A 21,017-nucleotide genomic window follows, 5' to 3' on the forward strand; every position below is an offset into this window, starting at 1 on the left:
GGCTGTGCTGTTTGCGGCAAGTTTTATAATTTATCTTATATTTGAAAATTGACCTCAAAAAGTACAGATATTCTACTGGGACCGTACCGTATAACTTTTCTTCGCTTTGCGGGCCTATGTTAAAACATAGGAGAGTTATAAGGTACGGCTCCTGGTTTAATAAAATCGACCATATGACACTACTTAGTAGGTAGTGATTACTATATTAATGACTACACATAACTTTACGTATATCTTACACCGTGCTCTCATTACCAGAATTGGTACAAGACACTACAAGAACGAAGGCTGCCGACGAAGCCCGATCACGCCCAGAACAAAAAATGTGTATCCTTTTAAACTTTCATAACTGTTTCTTTTACTAAATATTTCTTTGGCAACAGTAAGTTGCAAAAAAATATCTACTTCGTTAGTTTAACATGAATGTAATAGAAGAACCTACATTGTTGCATAAATTTTATTCGAAATATTACAAATGTTATGAAAGGGATGACAAGGGTAATAATAATAAAAACTTGTAGTTCAATTCAACTTTAATTCAAATTTATTATTTTTTCTTCAAGTAATAAATATTTTAAAATACTCTCGGTCGTAATACAAGTTGCTTTGTTATCTAACAGGATAAGAAAAAAATAAAACAAAGCACTCTCTATTACACCTTTAAGTTTTTTTATTCAACGATTTATATATACTACGTATAATTTAAAACAATATTATCATTGTTATTTTATCATCAATGAGGGTAAAAAGTCACAAAAATTTGCAAAGAACATGTGTGTACGTGTCAGGCCGCAAAAATGACAAGTGATAACACGTAAGGAATGTGTGGTTCAAGAGTTATTCCATACTTAATGAAAAATGGCTGACTTTTTTTCTGGTCAATTAATTCTTTAGTTCAAGCTCTTGTTTTTTTCGGTTGTATGCAATATGCAACACAGCACCATGAAGACATCGTAAATATCTAGCATTCGTGTCACTTTTACAAAAAGGCACTTATCCCACGTGTATGTAATCCTTATTCTTATTCTATGTAATGTATGCATCTGTATACATCTGACTTTTCTCAAATGCTCGCTCTTTCGTAACATTTCGTAGTCATTTGAATTTTAGTAGTTTTTTCAAAATGAAAATAAGATTTCTACTATCTTATAGTGTTTTAGTACATTAAAAATTGTCCGTCATACCAACGTTTAAACTTGGAAGCATTAATTATAAAAGTATGACATTTTTTATTCTTTATTTCATAATACTAATTATTATATCTTTAAACTTGATGATTAATCGATTGCTTACATGTTTCTCTTAAGTATTGTATAATTCATCATGAATGTCTTAAAATTTAAACGTTCTTTTTATTATGAGAAAATGTACAGTGCAGGATTATAGACGTTACGCTTATGTACTATTGAATTACTACGAGCGAAGTAGATGCGAGTCCTTTTGTTACAATTTTCCAAGTGAATTTCAGTAGCTTGAACGTTTCTTGAACCATCACTAAAATTCCGAATGGAATTTATTACACTTAATGTCACTGTTATACATTCGAAATAGTTCATTTTCCTTTAATTTTTTCCGAAGTAATTCCTATGATTTTCATCGTCATTCGTTTCTTTACACAATACATAAAATTAGACGACGTAATGCAATGTATGTACATAACGTTGAGTAGCAATTTTTTTTTTTAACGAGAATTTGTTTGCATTTAATAAAAAAAAACACTTAATCAAACAACACTTATGGTCTATAACTTATCTAATTGAAATTGTTATTATTGATAGTAAAGTAATCTTCGCAAATAAATTTGGGCAACTTAAATAATAGTTTTAGTTTGTTGTCGAAGTTGTGCAGTATAACGAACGTATAAAATAAAATAGATGCTTTTATTTCAGAGCTTTGTTTCATTCATCATTAAGTAACAGAAGAATTTTTCATAGTCATTTAAGGCTTTAATGTTTTTTTTGATGTCATGAAACAAAATTAAGTCAACTTAAGTACCACGTATTTGTAAGTCCAATGCTAAGGGTATTAAAATATTTTTTTATCATATCTTATGTACGAAATATAGTTAATAGTATGAAAAAACTATCGAGTGCCTAAGAAGTGTAGTAGTTTTATTAAAAATTTAATACAAGTAACATGTTATAATAAAGAATGAAATGTAAAAATTAATGTCTTTCCATATTTAAATGTATAATACTACTACCGTAAAACTATTTCATAAATTCCAACTTATAATAATTAATTTTAATTAAAAATTAATCTAATTAGACATTTAAAAAGGTTCAACTTGAGTTATAAAACTAAAATAGTTGTGTAATATCGATTGATTAATTAGATGATCTATCCTTAGACATGGAATTCATCAAGATTCGCATCAATGTAACGATATTACAACGTGTTTAAATTGGCAGTATTAAAAGTGACTTGATTTAATTTTGCCTACGTACATTACAAGCAAACCTATTTTTTAACCAGCTCTTTTTTTTGATTGATAATTAATAATTCGGCAGAATGAAATAGAATCAGATAATATACAACATTTTGGCTACCTTGGGAAAGTTCCCGGGCAAGCTTTGGTTTTTAATATTTTAATTGACAATATACTTATATGGGTACGCTCTTATGATAAAGTTAAGCCTGCATCCTTAGCCATGCTGTAGAAAGCGCTGTCTTGTTTTTGCAGCAAATTATCGGGCGAATCGAATTCGATAATTGAGCCCTTATCTAAGACAATGACCCTACGGAATGACAGAAGAAAAAAAAAGTTGTACAATAAACATTGAATTTTCCAAAGCGAGGATAGACAATCTTACCTATCTGAATCAAGAATGGTGTTAAGCCTATGAGCTATGGTAAGAACAGTGCAATCTTTAAACTCTTCTCGGATTGTCCTTTGGATGAGGTCGTCGGTTTCTAGATCTACGGCCGCAGTCGCTTCGTCCAAAATCAAGACTTTAGTTTTCCTCAGCAACGCTCTTGCTAGACACATTAATTGCCTCTGACCGACACTCAAGTTGTCTCCACCTTCGGTCACCTCATGCGTCAAAGTATTTGGCAAACCTGCGAAAATTATTTTTATTCAAACACGGTTTTAGCCCCCAAATGATTTATAAACTTCAACGTGATATTGAATCGAGTTTTAAATATAATTTAAAAATACAATTTAGAATGAAAAATACAAGAAAGGAAAAAAAATAAAGTACCTTTGACAAAATCCTTGAGATGGGCATGCTCCAGGGCCCTCCAAACATCGTCGTCCGAGCACTTGTTGAACGGATCGAGATTGAGCCTCAGACTGCCGGAGAAGAGCACCGGGTCCTGGGGTATGATTGTCAGCCTCGATCTCAGGGTGTGCAGTCCCAGCTTTGATATGTCGACCTCATCGATGACGATTTTACCGTACGTGGCTTCAATGATACGGAAAAGGGCGAGCGTGAGCGAGGACTTTCCAGCCCCGGTTCTACCAACTATGCCAATCTTCTCGCCTCCATCGACGCTGAAGCTCAGTCCATTGAGCACCAGATCGAGGCCATCTCTATAGCGGACCTTGTAATCGTGGAACTCGACGCTACCGCGCGTAGGCCAATCCTTCGGTGGGTCCTGATCGGGTATCTCCCAGGGCGCCTCCTGGGACGTCTCACTGTACTCCTTTATCCTCTCCACGGCGACTATGTTTGTCTCGACATCCGACGTCATACGTACTAGCCAGTTGAGCGTTTGCGTTATCTAAATGTGGAAACGAATGAGCAAAGCAATTTCATGTCGTTGAAATTTAGGTGTGTGATTATTGTAGGCAGTAAATAGTGTGTACGTACTTGCAGGGCATAACTAATCGAGAGACCGACGAGGCCGGCGCTCATCGTGTCCTTGTCGAGCACGGCAAAGAGCGCGGAGAAGAAGATTATCAGGTTCCCCACCATTTCTAGTCTCACAGCCAGCCACCTGAAAATTACATTTGATCGGAAAATATAATCATCATTCACTGAAATAAATTTCACGCGAAGTTTGTAGCCTCTGGACCGGAGGGGGGGGGAGTTGACGAGTCACAAATTTCTCACCACTGCATGGAAGTTTCACAAAGTAGAGTTGAAACGTGAAATTAAATCGGTAGACTTAAAAATGTTTTAAAATCAAATTTCACACTTTTCAGCCACACTTAAAGCTGTGAGGGCTTGTTCCAAATTGTGTTTGTAATCGTCGAGGGAGACAAATTTTGACTGTATACCCTGCAATGGAATGTATTTGGCTCGAATTAAAAAAAAAAAAAAAAAAGAAAAAGTATACCTGTTTGCAATGATGCTCGGGTAGTAGCAAACTTGGTTGAAGTCAACCCTGCTCTCGGACTCGTTGACGAATCTGTCCTGGACCCCGTAGGCCCGAATGATCTGAGCCCCGGTGACGGACTCGCCAAAGTGCGAGTAAATCGGCGACCTCGAGACCGACTCGAGCCTCTTCAATTGGCGCGACGTCGCGACGTAGAAGCGCTGGATGAAGTAGTAGACTAGACCAATAGGCACTATCACGGCTATGAACATGGGCGTGCTGTAACTTATGACGACGAGGGTCGCGATCACCTGCAAACACGGGTTCGCGGCTGCTTTAGGGGCGGCTTGGGCCTTCCTTTGACTCGTCGAGCTCTCTTGCATGCGAAGAACAGCATCGAGAGTCAGTGACAGACAAAGAGAGAATGAGTCGTTTGTTTGTTTGGTTAATATGGCTATTGCTTTATCGAAATTGTTAAATCAATTGGCCCGTGCTTTCGTTTCCAATGTTTTTTCGCGCGATTTCGTTGCAAAGGCGAACCAAAAGTGAAATCCCGGAAGCTGCGAACGATGCTTCATAGGGTTCGAATGTCGATGACAACGTTTCCGGATGTACACACATCCTTTGAAAGAAGGAAAGTAAATGTAGTATACGATTAAAAAAAATAAAATAAAATTCAGACATTGTGACGTAATACATTAATTATACATACCTAGGTACGAGAACACACGTGTAGTGATATATAATTTTTGCAACTGAAACATTTAATTACGTATGGGATGGCATCTACATGACATTCGCGCTTTAATTTTGAAATGAATAACATGTGTGTACCATTATGATACAAAAAGGCAAAATAAACTACATTGTATTGTGCGTGTAATGTGTTTGTATGATGTGGCAAACTGAGGAAAAGCGCATTTAATGCATGATTAATGATATATACCATACTTAGGAGAAGAAGTAAGCGTGAATGAATGAGTATTTAAAAATTTTGAAAAGTGACGATGAAACTTTTGTACTTGATGAGTCTTGATAAAAAGTATAAAACAAAAAGTGACGTAAGCGTGTCAAGTCTTGTTACAGTTCATCGTAACTTTTACAGATTTTATATACCGTCGTTTTGTCTGTATTAGGTGTCTACGTATGTATGTATATAATCCAAATGATATGCGTGATTGATGTAAGCAAATAATCTGAAAGAGTGAAATAAGCTTCAAAGCAACTTGAAAGAAGACATCATGCTTTTCGTTGGTCTCTAAAATCGCGCGAATGAATGACTATTTATCATATGATTAATGAATGTATGTTCCCAATGTTACAAGTACCACGTGTGCATTTATTTCTAAATACAAACATATTTATAAAAACACAAAAAATCAGTAGTGTGATATTATTATATTCGCCACCGGCCCACCAATATGTACTTTGACATAAGGTAAAGGGCCCATCTATGAGACAGTTTTTTACCACTTTTTTTGCTATTAAATTAATGTACACTCTCTATGAGCGGAAATATATCAAGTTTTGGTATCAATGAAAGCATTAGATCATTACGAATAATATTATAATTTTTAAATTCAAATAAAACGTTAAAAAATAATTTTATAAACAAATATAAACAGGATGGAAATGCACCTATTAATGAGACACATTGAATCTGTAGGGCCCTGTGTATGAGACACACGTCCGTTACTATGAGACACCCATGTTATTTAAATGCGTCTTGAGTGTCTCTTAATAGGGACAACACATGTTTGAGGTTATGTTTTCACATTGTACCTATGTATGAGACAGGGTCTTACAATAAAATTCTTTATTATTTAATAACGTTTGAAGTTCTTTAAAATATTTGTTTATTCAAAAGATTATATTATAATGATATTAAAAAAAATTTCTTTTCATGTTTAAGTATTACGTATATAAATTAAACTGGGTGTCTCATGCATAGGTACCGATTTTAAAATTGTCTCATAGATGGGCCCTTTACCTTAGTCAGTGCTTGAAAACGAACTAAAAACATTGACATTTATTTTTTTAATTGCACACATACACACTTTTAGAAGCAATAAATAAAAGAAAGAAAAAAAAAAAAAAAAAAAAAAACGTTACTAATGCTTGTACAATTACACAAACACACACATAAAGGGTTAAAACAACAAACTGTAGATGGACACAATTATACAATTGTACAGTGTAGCACCAACTCCCTTCACCCCAAACTGCAATTTGTTTTTTTTTTTTTTTTTTTGGTGTACGATCATCCATTTACTCATCGTGATTTTTTTAGCCAAAAATCTTGGATGGAGAAAAAAAACTGGTGTTATGAGCAGTAATATGAGTGCCAACATAATCGGTGTGCCTAATTGTATACTTGTACCAACTTAGTTTTCATGGCATGGAAATAAACACTCGGACTAATGAAAATCTTTGATGAAACGAAAAAATAATATGCTCCTCTCTGCTGAAGAATGATGGAAACTAGATGAAAACCGCAACAGATGATTTTTCCGCGAAAACGCACTTTTTTTTTTTGTTTCAACTTCCCCCTCACGAATCAACTTTTATATACTTACGTCAGGGCGCGAAAAATAAATAAGTGTACACGCAGGAATGTCTAAAAGAGGGTGGAAAGGGGAGAGAGAGAGAGAGAGAGAGAGAGAGAGAGATCGATCAATGTCACGTATAGTTTTAGTCAGCCAGTGTTTGTTTTTTATGTTTTTTTTTTACAGCGAGATGACTAGGATTTACCTCGTATGAACAATAGATGGTATCGGAAATTTGTTGGGGGAGAGACGTGTCCAGGACATCGACGTCCTTAGCGAACCTGGAGATAATACGACCGATGGGTGTCGTGTCGAAAAAGGTGAGCGGGGCGCGCAGTACCCCGCGCATCATCACGTTGTGCATCTGACGTGCGGCCAGCCAGCAGCCCAGCTGCGGAGCCAAATCACAGAAAAAGCTCGTCATCGCTACAAACAAGCATCACCAGACGATCAGACATCATATATACACACCAACCATCTTTCTGCACGTGTGTATGTGTGTGGGTGTTTGTGTGTGCTTTCTGGCTGCCTCGTTGTATTTTTTTTCTATTTGAAATGTTTTTTTTTTTCTTTTTCTGCTCCTCTCTTATCTCTCCCAGATTTATTTTTCTTCTTTTTGTCAAAGCTGTATTGCATCTGGGAAGTTGTGTGTTGAGGAGCGAATAAAACAGTTTGCGAACGTGTTCGCTAAAATTGTAAAATTTTTTGCTTGAAAAAAAAAAAAAAAAAAAACTTCATCGAATGATTACAGTGGAAAAATACAAAGGCGTAGGACGTTAAGGAGATCGAGATCAAGAGAGAAACGAACTAGAAACAATGAAGACCGGATCCAGTTCCAATCGGCCGGTTTGCAACATGCAAAGTGAATGATGAGATTTTTTTTAACCCAATTATTGGTGCGACCATTTTTTTTTGTTTTTCAATGTATGTTGGCACATTTTTTTTTTTTTTTTGTTTCTTTACAAAGGAGTGAAGTTTGCTGTGTCAACTGTTAGTGCTTCAAACACGAGTCAAATTGTAACAGCAAAGGAGTCAAAGTTTTCGTGTGTCAAAGAAATTTGCATTGAGTTTATTAAATATTCATGAAATTCATAAAAACGCGATTTTCTCTTGAATAATTCAAAGACAAAAAATAACACGTTTTTTTCATCACTATGAAAAATTTCGAACTTACAAGTTAAATAAAATGTGTATTTCAGACGAATTCGTATCGAATTTAAGCATAAATTTTTTTTTTTACGCGTCAATCGTACAATAAAAATGTAAAGTTGATAAGCGGGTTCTTAAATAAAAACGCAATAAAGTAAAATTACTGAAGTTAAAGGAAAAAAAATTAAATGTAAAAACGATTTCATTAATATTCAATGATGTAAATCAAAATGGAAAAAAAAAATTAGTTAACAATTATGTGAAATTAAAGCCAAAACCAGATAACAGTGAGACTAATTAGTAACGGAGGAGGTGGATTAGCAAGCGAGTGTAAGGATCAAACGGGGAGGCATTACCAAGCACAGGCAAAAATAACAAACTCTCTACTCGTCAATCGTAAACCATTAGGCATCAAGTAGTTGTATAATTGTGTCCTCAATTGATTCCAATGAACTTAACGATTTCACAGCAATCAGAGACATCGCGACATGCGGCACCACTCTTCACTGACTTTTATCCACAGCTCTTACTTCGATCGATGTTCAATTTACCCCTCATATCTTGGAGAACAACGAGCTTTTTTTATTTTACCAGCTTCGAAAATTGGCCTTGCTAATTTTTATTGTGTCCCCGTAAAATTTTCTATTCGTAGGAAAAGTCTCTTTGTTTGTTTTTAAAATACATTTTATCAAGAGAAAGTAAAAAGAAAAAAAAAAAAAAAGCAATTAAATAACCAAAACGTTGTCAAAAAGTCCCCTAAAAGCATATAGTATTAGAAGAACCAATTCCATCTCGTTAAAAGCGAAGTTCAATACCTTTCGATATAGAAGTATTCAACTCATGCTTGCAAATCTTAGCATCTTATTAATTGAAAGTTGGAAAAAATATCGACCTGAAAGCGAACGCATTCCTCAAACGATGCTATCAAATACTTTAAAGCGCAAGACATAAATGCATCTTTTCAAGTTTTCTTGAACATTGAAGCTTAAAAATCAATGGTATACGTAAAACAAAAAATTGTTTCCTCATTTAACAAGTGTACATAATTTATGTGTGTACGGTTGAGGAAAAAAAAAAAAAAAAAAAAAGAGAGAGAAAGAGACAACATAAAAAAAAAACACAAAAAACACAACTATAGCCGCGTGGGATCGTGAAAGAGTTCTTACCCTAAATAAGCAGGACAACCATTGCATAATCGACATCGGGAGCTTGTTATCCATGGTGTCGATATCTGAGCCAAAGCGGCTCAGAATGCGACCGATCGGTACCGTGTCGAACAAGGCCATAGGGCCGTGCAACGTGTTGCTCAACGCCTCGCGAAACATCGATTCGGACGACATGAGGGTGCCGATTTGCACGGATAACGAGGCGCATACCACGCTCAGTACTGCAACAATACAACAACCACTGCCTCTTTAACCATTTTTTTCCCTTCTCGTTGTTACAATTTTATGCGTCGCCCAGCCATCTTTTTCCACATACTTTTTTCTCGCTTCAATTTCAAATTCATACGCCTTCATCGGACTTTAATCATACCACCTATTACTAAGCCCCAATAATCATCAAATTATCTTGACATTGACTGGAGAGCTTTGTGATTGCGTTCGAACGGTCACTCGAATCACATTCAAGGGAATTTGTTTGTTTCATTTTTTTTTTTTTTTTTTTTTTTTTTTTTTTGCGCACAGTGAAATACACGAGACGTTTTATTCGTTGCTAAACAAACCAGTATGACAATAAAAGCGTTAACATACACATGTAGGGTAGTACACATGTAATTATATCCCAGATACCATGGCCTATTTTTGAATTCACATGTATTGGATGGGAATCATTGTCATTTTTAGCACAGTATACACTTTGTTCAAACGATGCAAAGCTACATTTAGTTTTACAATTAATTGTTTACGACCCTCTAACCAAGTTTTAATTACAATTTGAACGTGCTAATATGCAAGTACAGTGCTAGCGAGGTGCATCTTCGATATTACACGTAATTCGTATTGTGTTATGGGTATTTGAGAGATCTACGAAGTGAATGATAAAATGAAAAACGCTGATGAAATGGGTTATCCTAAAAAATAATGGTAAAAAATAAGACAGCTTAATTAAAGGGAGTTTAATGATACGATGGGCTTTGTCGTCGTGGTCCGAGCGATTGCCAAATTATATTAATCCATGGGTGAAGAAAATTTTGTACAAGAATATAGTATATTTTTATTGAAATTGTGACGTGATATTCAAACATTTTTCACAAGAATCGCTTGCGTCGGTAAGGTTCCATCACCAGTCCAGCCCAAAGCCCTCTTAGTTTGCAATATACTTGGGTAATATAATTTTTTTTTCACCACTTAACAAGAACGTTTTTTTTTATCATCGCTCACAACAATTCGGAGTGTTTTGTTACGTGTAAAAGGTAACAAGTATAAATTTGCCAAAAGTCCCAAGGGTTTGTTTGAAGTAAAAAAATAAGGGAACATATTCTAAATTTATCGAAAATTCAATGAGATTAAATTATGGAATTTACGGGAGCACAATCATAGTTTTAGCAACGTAGAAGCAATTGAAATAGTGTGAGCTAATTAGCTCTTAAGGTTAAAAAAAAAAACCTTGCATAATAACAGAAAACTTAATAAATATATATTTATATGCATGATCTCACCTTATCGACGCAAATTTTTCTTAAAACATATTTTAAACTAAAAAAATTTTAGCAAAAATAATATAATAATACGATAAAACAATAGAATACGTGTTTGGATGGAAAATATGAGATTCTATCAAAATATGTATCTTATCATTTTGTCATACCGAAAAAAAACAAGTGACCCACATCCGCAAGATTCCAGGCAAAACATTATCGACGGTGTCGATGTCTTTACCAAGTCGATTTAAAATACGACCATTGGGAGTGGTGTCGAAAAACGAAATAGGATTGCGAAGAACGTTTCCTATCAATTGCTCGAAAGTACTCTTGGAAGCAATTATAGATCCAATGGCCAGAAATATTGACACTAAAAAGTTGCTGAGGCCTATAAAAATTAACAATGGTCAAGTTAACGGTGGAGCAAACCTTATTAACTTTAGCAACTACACGAAGAAAATTATTTAGAAAATCGTTGACTGTTAAAAAATATTGTAACGTTAAGAAATTTACCACCGGTTATAGTTACGTTTACGAAAATTTAGGGATAATGTTTCCGTTGAATGTAAAATATACCTATTTTGAAATTGTTATAATTTTGAATATAGCACTTGTTTTTTTAAATAGAAAATAAGCAGATAAAAAGCTATAATTCAATGAAGTATTTCAAACTCTTGCGAACTAATACAATTTACGTTTGAGATTCATTTTTATTCACGCAATCAAATGTCACCGATGTTTTGCTAACATTATTTATAATACTCCAAGTTTGGAATCAAGTTCACTCGCGGTACAAATGTTGGAGCAGAAAAAACTTTTTTTTCCAGCGAGTTCACCGCGTGGGCAGATATTTCCTGTAAAATCAAGTCCCCAGATTAGTCGGACACTTTGTACATAGCATCCTATACTCTAATAACCAATGTGCATAATATATTTATGTTGTCGAAAGTGGAGAATATATCACTCGAGGCTATCCAATCGCACCATCGAAAACGTTGCTCTTACTCGTACCAGGCTAAGTATTATTACAAGCAGCCAAGACAGGTCATAAAATCGATCTGCATGGATCTCGTGTTCCAGCTATAGGTCAAATTACGACAAGCATTTACATTCGTATGGACATTTAACTCTGTGATGGCAAATTGTTTACACGCGATTGATTTTGCGCTTAACGCTTTCTGTGACGAAGATATTATACGGGTATTGGTTTAGTATTTAGTGCAGTTAATGTACTGTAAACATGTAAGCAATTCATTCGGTATGTTTATTATACGTAACAAAATGCATTCAACATTAAAAACATGTGGTTATCTCGATCATTACATGAATCAACTATTTAAGAAATATCTATTCGTCTACCCCACGTTATCTATTCGCGAGCCTTATAGTGCTAATCTAACTATTTCGACAGACACTAGGTAAAATAATGTCGACGTATCTACCAAGTCGCTTAAAAATACAATCAAATCGGGAGTGATATCGAAAAACAAAGTAAGATTGTGTAAAACGTTTCCTATATCGATTGCACTTGATAATATTTTTGGAAGCAATTACAGATCCATTTGCTAGAAACATTGATTCCAAAAAGTGGCCGATGGCCTAAAAAAATTCGCAGAAGTTGAGACATTTGGTAAACCTAATTGCTTTTATGAATTGCAGGTGTAATAACAAAAAGTAAGCTTTAAAACAAGTTAAAAAAAAAAATCATGCTAATCACTTAAACGTCAGAGTATAAGTGAAAATGAAATAATCATAAAAAACGATGGACTATAAAATTGTTATTTTTCTCTCTACCGTTTGCAAGTAACAAATTTTTAAACTGTGCTTTGCTTTGGACACAACGGGTGTATTGTATGCCACTACGTGCATCGTATTGCAATTTTTACACCAATACGTACAAAAACGATTGTTAGTACTACACACTTGTGATAAGAAATTTTCAATCGAACTCGTGGAGCGTGTGTTTCGTGATAAATGCGTTATCTACTCACTATTGACTGGCAGATATAAAATCAATTAGTTTTTCGTACCTATTGGTGGACCATTGTGTAAGTTTAGTTTGGATTCGGTTCATTAAAAGTGATATTATATCATCAACTTATCGTTTGCTGATGATCAATACTATAAGAAAACCGAACAAACAACACGGCAAGTGACCGACCCGCGTATTTAACGAGTGAAAAAATGTTTTTTCCTGCTTCGGGCGATTTTTTTTTTTTTTTTTATTTTTTCAATTTTGAACGATTGCAGTGCTCTTGGGAAACAGGAAGAGCAGAGCTCGCATCCGGTGCGCATTAATAACCAGGGCAATCCCAAGGGATCCCTCGGGCCCAGTACTGGCAAACGCGCGCAACTAGATGCGAAATTTACTGTTCTGTTTTGGCAAGGACCGGCCCGGGGTGCTTTGTTTTTCGCAATGTGAGATCCATGAGTGTCAGTCACGTACCGAGCACAAACAAAACAGCCAGGCTTTAATGTTGGGCGGCAACACGTCATCGATAATGTCTACGTCTTTGCCGAAACGATTTAATATTCGGCCGGACGGGGTCGTGTCAAAGAATCCAATCGGCGAGCGTAGGATGCCGAGCAATAAGCCGTTATGCAGCTGGTGGCTGCAACGCAGACAGCCCACGACCATTGCCAATTGTGCGAGACACACAAATATTGCTGAAATTCATTTGCAGTGTTCTCAAATTGATTACTTGCCTTTTTCTTTGCACAACTAATAACTATACATGTGTAGCGTATAGTGGAGTTGACCCCCCGGAGGTACCCAGAAACCGGACCAATCGTAACTTCGTATATGACATAATATTATAAAATTTTTGCTATAATGGGTGTCGAAAAGTCAACTAAAATCGGAAGATATGGATACTTAGCTTTGGCAGAATTTTGCAACAAAGGTCGCGTTAAACATTTTTTTGCGTTTCAAAACAAAGGTTTGAATCGTACGTGCAAAGATAAGACAAAGTGCGCAATAAAAAGATAACAGTAAGCGCCGATTTAACTTGATCGTCCTAGTGGTTCGTAAATTTAAGAGTCGATCGAAAATGTTGTAAAAATCGGTAAATTGTTTTCGGTCTTGAGTGCCTGACACTCGGATTATTTTCACCCTCCATGAAATGGGCACTCGTGCGATAATCAATAACTTTCCGCACTTGTTACGTAACATAAAATTCTTTTTTTTTTTAATTCCGTTAACGATTTATCTTTTACGTTAGGTGTACTATTTAAGACGCATTACAAAGCACATGTGTTTTTTTTTTTTTTTTTTTTTTCCAACACACTTTGTAAAGAGTTATTTTACTAGAAGCAAGCTGGTCTTAAAATATCTCGGCACAAAATTTTTTTGGGTTGCTGTCATTACATTTTTCGCGTGATTTTTTTTCTTCAAAGGATTAACCATACATGAATTACGATTAGTGTATTAAGTGTTACGTTACTTCGAGTACCAAGGAAAATTAAGGAGTAAAATAGAGTTCATGATCTATTTCTGATATGAAGACGAGTACATGTGTATATGAATAACTAGGCTGATAATGCCATGCACGAATCAAGACATTAGTTGATAAAAAAAACTAACGTTCAATGAATTGTGGGAGATAAAAAACTATGAATCGAGCAATCAAGTATTTCTACTTATGTAAAAGATTGAACATTCTCAAAAAATGTCACTAAGATGTGTGAAAAGAAATTTAATAAGTTGTATTAACGAGACTCTAAGAAAAAAATTTAATCGAAGACACAGCAAACCACACTTCCCCTACAGCTTCGATTTAGTATTAGTTTGTTATCAACAGATGCACAGTACTTTTTAGTAACTTTGTTACGTGAATGGATTAAATTACTACTAAACGACATGTCTTCAAAGAATTGTATATGCATGACAAATTTACACGAATCGGATACGGTAGAATTTTTTTTACAAATGTAGGGTGAGTTTTATTAGGTGGTTTTCAGACAATTAGTAAGGAGGAGATGGTAATATTTATTTCTCTATCTTGAAATATTTTCAATTTCTGGCCCAAAACTTATAATAATTTATATACTGTATTAACTAGGCTGCTTGTAATCCTCATTATTTATGGAAAAGATATCCATTAGGTCACTCGGTTGAAAAAATTATACTTAGGCGTAAAATGTATTAATTTCAAACATACCTTGTCCCAAACCGAATGCACCATACACACCAAGGTACATATTTTGCTTATATGTATTAGCTGTACCATTGACAACTGTCTCGTTGTCACTAGACCATGCACTCAGCCACATATTTGCACTGATACTAAATGACTGAAAAACTGCATTCATAATAATAGTAGACACAGCCAAAAACCATCCTATCGATTGTAGATAGTGGGAATATACTGTCCATTTAACCTGTTGAAATTTTATCATTAAACTTTTGATATCCTTGTCATAAAAAACAAATGAATCAAGTATCAGAAACTTACACTGCCAGTTTCAGCCTTTTCAGTCTCTATTAATTTCTCTCCAGTTTTGTACTGATTTTGATTAATTTCCTTTACATTATTACTTTGTACCAAGCTCCCAGACTGTTGACTGTCTGTAGAGGGTTTTCTGAAAATCGTCATAAATTGATTTAATCCAATTCATGAATAGTTAAAGTTGCCATTGGTTTTTTTTAGATTACCTATGCAGAGATCCATTTAAAGACTTTTTATCCGCTATGGATGTTGAATCACTTATACTAACAGAAGCTCTTGTTCTAGCTTGAGAAATTTTTTGTTGTAACTCTTCACTTCCAATAGTATTTTCTAGTTTTTGCTTGATTTCCATCAAGTCTTCACTACTTTCTTCGTCTAGCTTTACTGTTGTAAATGAAGTTTAAATAAATATTAGACCGATTGCCAAAGTAATTAGATTAAAAATTTACAACCATGCTCAAGAAACAAAAAAATTTTGTGTTTTATTCTGAAATTCATGAAAGTAACATTATAAAATTAAAAGGCCAAGGTTAAGTTTTTTAATAAATGAAACGAAAAATTCAAAGCACTATCTAAAAAGCCACACACGACACTTTCTACTGTAGTACATTTTTTAGGACGAAACACAGTGAGTATATATTATATAACGATTTTGAAACTAAAAATAATAATAAGATACTGAAGCCTAATACTGAAAAATTTTTTTACAATGGCTGATCAACTTACAATTTCCAACTTAGCCCCCATGTAAAAACACATTTAAAAATCATTATTATTTTAAGATACTTGAGAACTTAGAAAATGAGTAAAATTATCCATCAAAAATTAAATACCTTCTTGTAAATGTTGCACTAAGAAATCGGCAAAGGATCCGCGTTTATCTAAAAGTTCTTTATAAGTTCCACTTTCGCTGATTTCTCCATCCTTTAACACGATGATGTGATCTACTTCAGGCAAGTACGTAATGCCGTGAGTCACAAGAACTCTGGTTTTTTTCTTTATCAAACCACGCGATCCGATTAAATTTTCAAAAATATGTTTTCCTACGTGTGAATCAACAGCACTAAGAGGATCGTCGAGGAAATAGATGTCGGCATTGTTGTACACAGCTCTTGCTAGTGAAACTCTTTGCTTCTGTCCTCCAGATAAATTTATACCCTTTTCACCAATTTCAGTCTGATCACCAGCCGGCAACATTTTAAAATCTGGAGTTAAAGCACACGCTTCCACAACGCGATGATACAAAGCTTTATTGAAAGGCGAGCCAAACAGAATATTGTCTTGCAGAGTAGCATTCTGTATCCAAGCTTGTTGAGATACGTAGGCAATTTTGCCCTGTAAGAAATTAAGCAATGCATTAACAATTATCATAAAAGAAAGATAAAAAATAATAGTAAATTGATTTTTACCTTCGTATTTACTTTGCCACTCAGTTTTTCCATTTCACCAAGCATGGCCGATATTAAAGAGCTTTTACCCGAACCAACACTTCCCACAATGGCAACTAATTGACCTTGTTTGATTTGTAAATTGATGTTTCGCAATATCGGCTTCTCTATGTGTTCTGAATCCCAAGCAAAATTACCGTTTTCGATAACTATTGGGTTAACTGAAGCGTAAAATAATTTTGGATTAGAGAGACTGCTTATGTGATGGTATTAAAAACTGCAAAAACTATTTAGCGTAACTACCTTCTGACGTTTCATGCTGTACATTATTCGGATCTAACTCTTCAGAATTCATAAACTTGTTGATACGTTTTACAGATACTGATGCCTGAAAACAATAATTTTGATTAACTATTGAAGTACTTATAAAATAAGATTTAAAAAACTTACTTGAACTACGTAGCTGACCATCATTGGTAACATGGACAATGGGAACCTTAAAATGTTGAATAAACTCAAGGATACGAAGGCTGTTTCGCTATCCAAAACATTTTTTTCGTCTATCAACACAAATGTTGCAAACGACACTAAGGATACCTACAAAAAAAATTTTTCTTCATAACGTTAATGCCAGGTGTAAAAATTAAACAACCTTTGTTGCATACCATGAATGGGGCACAAGACCATATAAAACTAGTTCCTGCGCTGAGGTAAGCCGCCTCTTTTAGTACTTTAATTTCTTTATTTCTAATTTTTAAAATTTGTTCCTCAAATGAAGGTTCCCAAGCGTACAATTTTAAAACTTTGATACCGCTCAACACTTCATTCATTAACTTGACCCTATCATCTTTATTTTTCATCTGTTTGATTTGCAAGTTCCTTACTTTGCCAGCGAGTAATGCATTTACAGGGATTAAAATTATCATAACTGCTAAGCCGGATAAAACAGATGGTCCTAAGATGCCCCACAAAAAGTACAAGGCCAAAATAATCTGAAGTGGCGCAGACCAAATCATATTTATGTACGTAGTCACATCCATGAATCTTTGCGCATCTACAGACATCAAATTGACAATTTCCCCGACAGTCGATTCTTTCCTTGCCGAGTTAGACATTCTCAAGGCTTTTCTGTAAATTGCTGCTATGAGGGCCGTTCTCATGCGTAAACCAACCAACAACATTCGATGAAAGTACTGTGCCAATATCAAAGTTTGAATTACTGCGGTAAAAAAAAGTAACAGCGCATAAAGGTAACCCTTCCACAATGGTTCATCTTTTGATTTCGTGAATTGTATAAGTAACCTGAAACAGTGGATATTTTTGTTGAAAAGTGTAAATAATTTAAATTTTTTGCACGTTACTCACTTCAATATTTGTGGACTCAAAAAGGTCATGATATCTTGTACGACTTTCAACATGACACCAAACATAAAAATGGGTCCAAATGCTTTGCACAACGGTGGTAAAACTGAAGCCGTTTTTTTCTTCTTGCCACTGCTAAAATCAACTCGACCCGATGATTTACTAAACACGGCGTTTGCTCCTTGTGAACTAGAATAGTTATCTTTACATTTAAAATGCAATATAAACAAATTCAACATCAATTTTGATTTCATACATTCAACGATCTTTAAACACTACTTACAAGAGTTCCAAAATTGTCTTGATAGCAAATGAATACAAAATTTTTATTACAAAAAAGTCACAGCACACATGACAAACATTAATTTATCACTTTATAATGTCAAAGAAAGTGATAAATAGTGAAAATGTAGTTTGACGTTGATGAATAAAATATTGAATTAGTATCAAAAATACTCACTTGTCTACTTTGCTGAGACTTTTGTTCCAATGTTTGTCAAATAAAGGTACAATTTCTTTAGCCATATCATTGGGGTTCATGGACCACAAATCAGATGTTTGTAAAGGATTTTTAAACCCTTTCCAAGCTAACGAATTGAACCACCCAAAAGTGAGGCGCGATGGAAAAGAAGCACTCTGCTCTGGACATGGTGTTTTTACCTGGTAGTTTAACAAAATATTGTTTATTCGAAATTTTGACGAATAATTTGACTTTAAAATTCAAACAATTTTTTAACTTGTCAAACACTTACACGTGGATATTCTGAATATTTCGGCTCTGCATCTACTAAAAAGTTAAGTAGGAACATCATTACCACTAATGGATAGTATATATTGTATGATACATATTCGTACAATGACCCAATCTAAAAAAAGACTTGACAGGTTAAAATGCAAGAAAAATAATTACAAGTAAAAAACATTATGTGTACATTTATTTTACCTCGTTGTACGATTTTGTCAATAAACTTCGATATTGTACAATGCCACAAATTGCAAGAAGGCACCAAAACATCCACAATAATCCTGAGGTTCTCATACCATACTTTTTGTTATAAATTAATAATACAAGACATAGAATCTGCAAAATCGAAAATTCATTGTTAAAAAGATTCGTGAGAAATGTTACTTGTAAAGAAAAAATAAGTAAACTTACAAAAGTTAGTATTTTTATACAAGGAGTTAAAAAATCTACATCATAGACTATGTTGTCTAATACCCAGTTTCTTATAGTTTTACCCAAATCCAAAACTGTGAGTAATATTAATGCAACTGTGATAATATATTTTGAGATAAACAGCCATGTAAGTGGAATATTTTTTCTCTTGCTGTTGACAAGGTAGTAAGCTTCGAAGGATGAACATATCCATAAGAAAATACATGGTACCCATATGAGAACTGTTTTCTGAAAACATTCTGTCAGATCTGGATTGTCGGTGTACCACGACAAGTTTGCGTCCTAAAACAAATAAATTTAACAATTATTTCAAGTAGGTGTCAAACAATATCAACTATATTCACGAAATCATTTATCAATTGATACTGATGTCTTAGATAAAGCATTCACTTAATCAAAACAAACGTAAGAAAAAAATAACAAAGCAATGATAGAGGAATGCTTTTGAGTTGTACTCTCTCAACAACGATTTTGTAGCATGCAATTTAGGTTAATCAGGCTCAATTATAAGCACAACACTTGCTGAACAACGATGATTGATCTTCCCAGGAAGATTAAAATCTCATATTCGTAATCGTGTCATGCGATTTGAAAATATATATTTGTATTTTTACCTTGAAAAAAATGTGAGTTAAAATTTTTATTTTTGCAAGCCATGGGTGATAAAAATGCAATTATTGAAAATAAGTTAAGTATAACAAATACAACAATGATTCGACGGATTTATATAAAACGAAAAATAGGTTTCAGTGAATTACAGTTTTACATAACAGATGAAGATAGAAAGAAATCGAGCAAGTGATTTGCAAAAAATAAAAATACGCTTCAAGCACGCAACTGTAAAAAACACCAGGAGCAACAGTGTTCTGCTTAGATTAAATCGTACTTGTCAATGTACTTTTAACGACCGAAGCTCATATCGCTCCGTATGCAGCAAAACCTAAATGATAATTTACGTCAGTGCAGATAACGGTAAAATGATCGAATACACACGTGTGATGTAACTGCGAATCGTGAAAATTAACGAAGGTAAATCTGTCGTGAGGGAATTGCACTGGATATTTAAAGCAAAACTCGAGGTAAAAAATGCACAAGTGCAGGGGAAGTCGTACAATCGTTTGTATGGCTTTTATGTTTTGCAAGCGCGACGACAGCCAGAACATTCCCGTTTACCTTACCCAATTAAACGGTCTAAGTCTTGATTTCCCATGAGAAATTATTATGCTCGGAACGCGACATACGTTCGGAACAAAGTGTTTTTTATAGACGATTTGTCATGACAACAGAAAGAAAGGCAGAGTATAATAAAAACACATTTGTCCATACTTAGTGCAGTATAGGTATATACCGGGAACAGTTGCAGAAAAGCGCGGTGCAGTACCCTCTTTCCCCCCCGCCTACGCGCGCGCATTTCTCATCATCCATTGCGATTTCCCCCTTTCTTCGTAAAAATAAATGAAAATACTTGCGTAGAATTTAAATTGTAAAGCGTGACTGAAATATTACGATAAAATGCGTTGTGAAGAAAAATGACTCGGCACGTAATGACAACTCACCCAAAACTTGGAGCCGCAAAATTGGTCCATCGTATAATTCTCCATTTTAACTGCACATTAATCACTCTGCGCATCTACCCCCGGTTGCACGAATCAACAAAAACTCTGCGTCAAATATCACTGACGCCATCCGCTGTAGCTCAGCAAACACACGTCTGCAATGAAAATTATATATCTGCAAGCAAACAACCCTTCTTCTGCAGCGATGGAAATCGAACTTTTGCACGCGCTTTCGCTTCCTCTTCTATCTATCTATACTTTCTTCCTCTTTCGGTGGTTGTATGTGTATACAGGCTGTTATTTTGTCACTCTCTTCTTTCTCCTTTTCTACGCGCACAAAGAAATAAGTTTTACATGTCTGCAATTCTGCAGGGATGACTGACTCCACGAGTTTCGCTATCCTTGACTCGGATCCTTACGGCACGAGAGATTGATGCCTGTATACGACCGCTGACCTCGTGCGAAGAGCGAAGACTGATGCACA

General features: G+C 34.8%; 1 protein-coding gene across 6 annotated transcripts; it reads right to left on the reverse strand.

Annotated features, from left to right (window-relative positions):
* Positions 1-562: 562 nt before the first annotated feature.
* Positions 563-21,017, reverse strand: MRP (Multidrug-Resistance like Protein 1). Of its 6 annotated transcripts, none has more exons than XM_089590970.1 (22): positions 20,534-21,017; positions 18,957-19,259; positions 18,744-18,881; positions 18,553-18,666; positions 18,261-18,460; positions 18,084-18,100; positions 17,804-18,002; positions 17,104-17,740; positions 16,889-17,035; positions 16,742-16,826; positions 16,460-16,659; positions 15,884-16,385; positions 15,257-15,434; positions 15,057-15,183; positions 14,763-14,982; positions 9,125-9,345; positions 7,015-7,200; positions 4,285-4,574; positions 3,816-3,942; positions 3,204-3,726; positions 2,814-3,060; positions 563-2,738 (listed from the first exon to the last, which is right to left on the reverse strand). In XM_089590970.1, exons 1-22 carry the CDS (start codon positions 20,576-20,578, stop codon positions 2,621-2,623), a joined length of 4,824 nt encoding a protein of 1,607 aa, XP_089447096.1. In that variant the 5' UTR covers positions 20,579-21,017; the 3' UTR covers positions 563-2,620. The 6 variants fall into 6 exon arrangements, with proteins under 6 accessions (XP_089447096.1, XP_089447099.1, XP_014219238.2 ...); XM_089590973.1 differs by lacking the exon at positions 7,015-7,200 and adding an exon at positions 15,777-15,785; XM_014363752.2 differs by lacking the exon at positions 9,125-9,345 and having other exon boundaries at positions 7,015-7,235.

This window comes from Copidosoma floridanum, unplaced genomic scaffold (genome assembly GCF_036245765.1).
Source record: "Copidosoma floridanum isolate Cflo_tuat_1 unplaced genomic scaffold, Cflo_Japanese_pri ptg000013l, whole genome shotgun sequence".
Lineage (NCBI taxonomy): Eukaryota > Metazoa > Arthropoda > Insecta > Hymenoptera > Encyrtidae > Copidosoma > Copidosoma floridanum.

What these genes read in the sequence shown, in the direction of transcription:
- MRP (XM_089590970.1), bottom strand. Translation starts at nt 20,578, where the DNA reads ATGGAGAATTATACGATGGACCAATTTTGCGGCTCCAAGTTTTGG. An exon ending in GGTCTTGTGCCCCATTCATG is followed by an intron (nt 17,036 to 17,103) that starts GTATGCAACAAA and finishes TTTTTTTTGTAG; the next exon opens with GTATCCTTAGTGTCGTTTGC. An exon ending in AGTGCAACATTTACAAGAAG is followed by an intron (nt 15,435 to 15,883) that starts GTATTTAATTTT and finishes CATTTACAACAG; the next exon opens with TAAAGCTAGACGAAGAAAGT.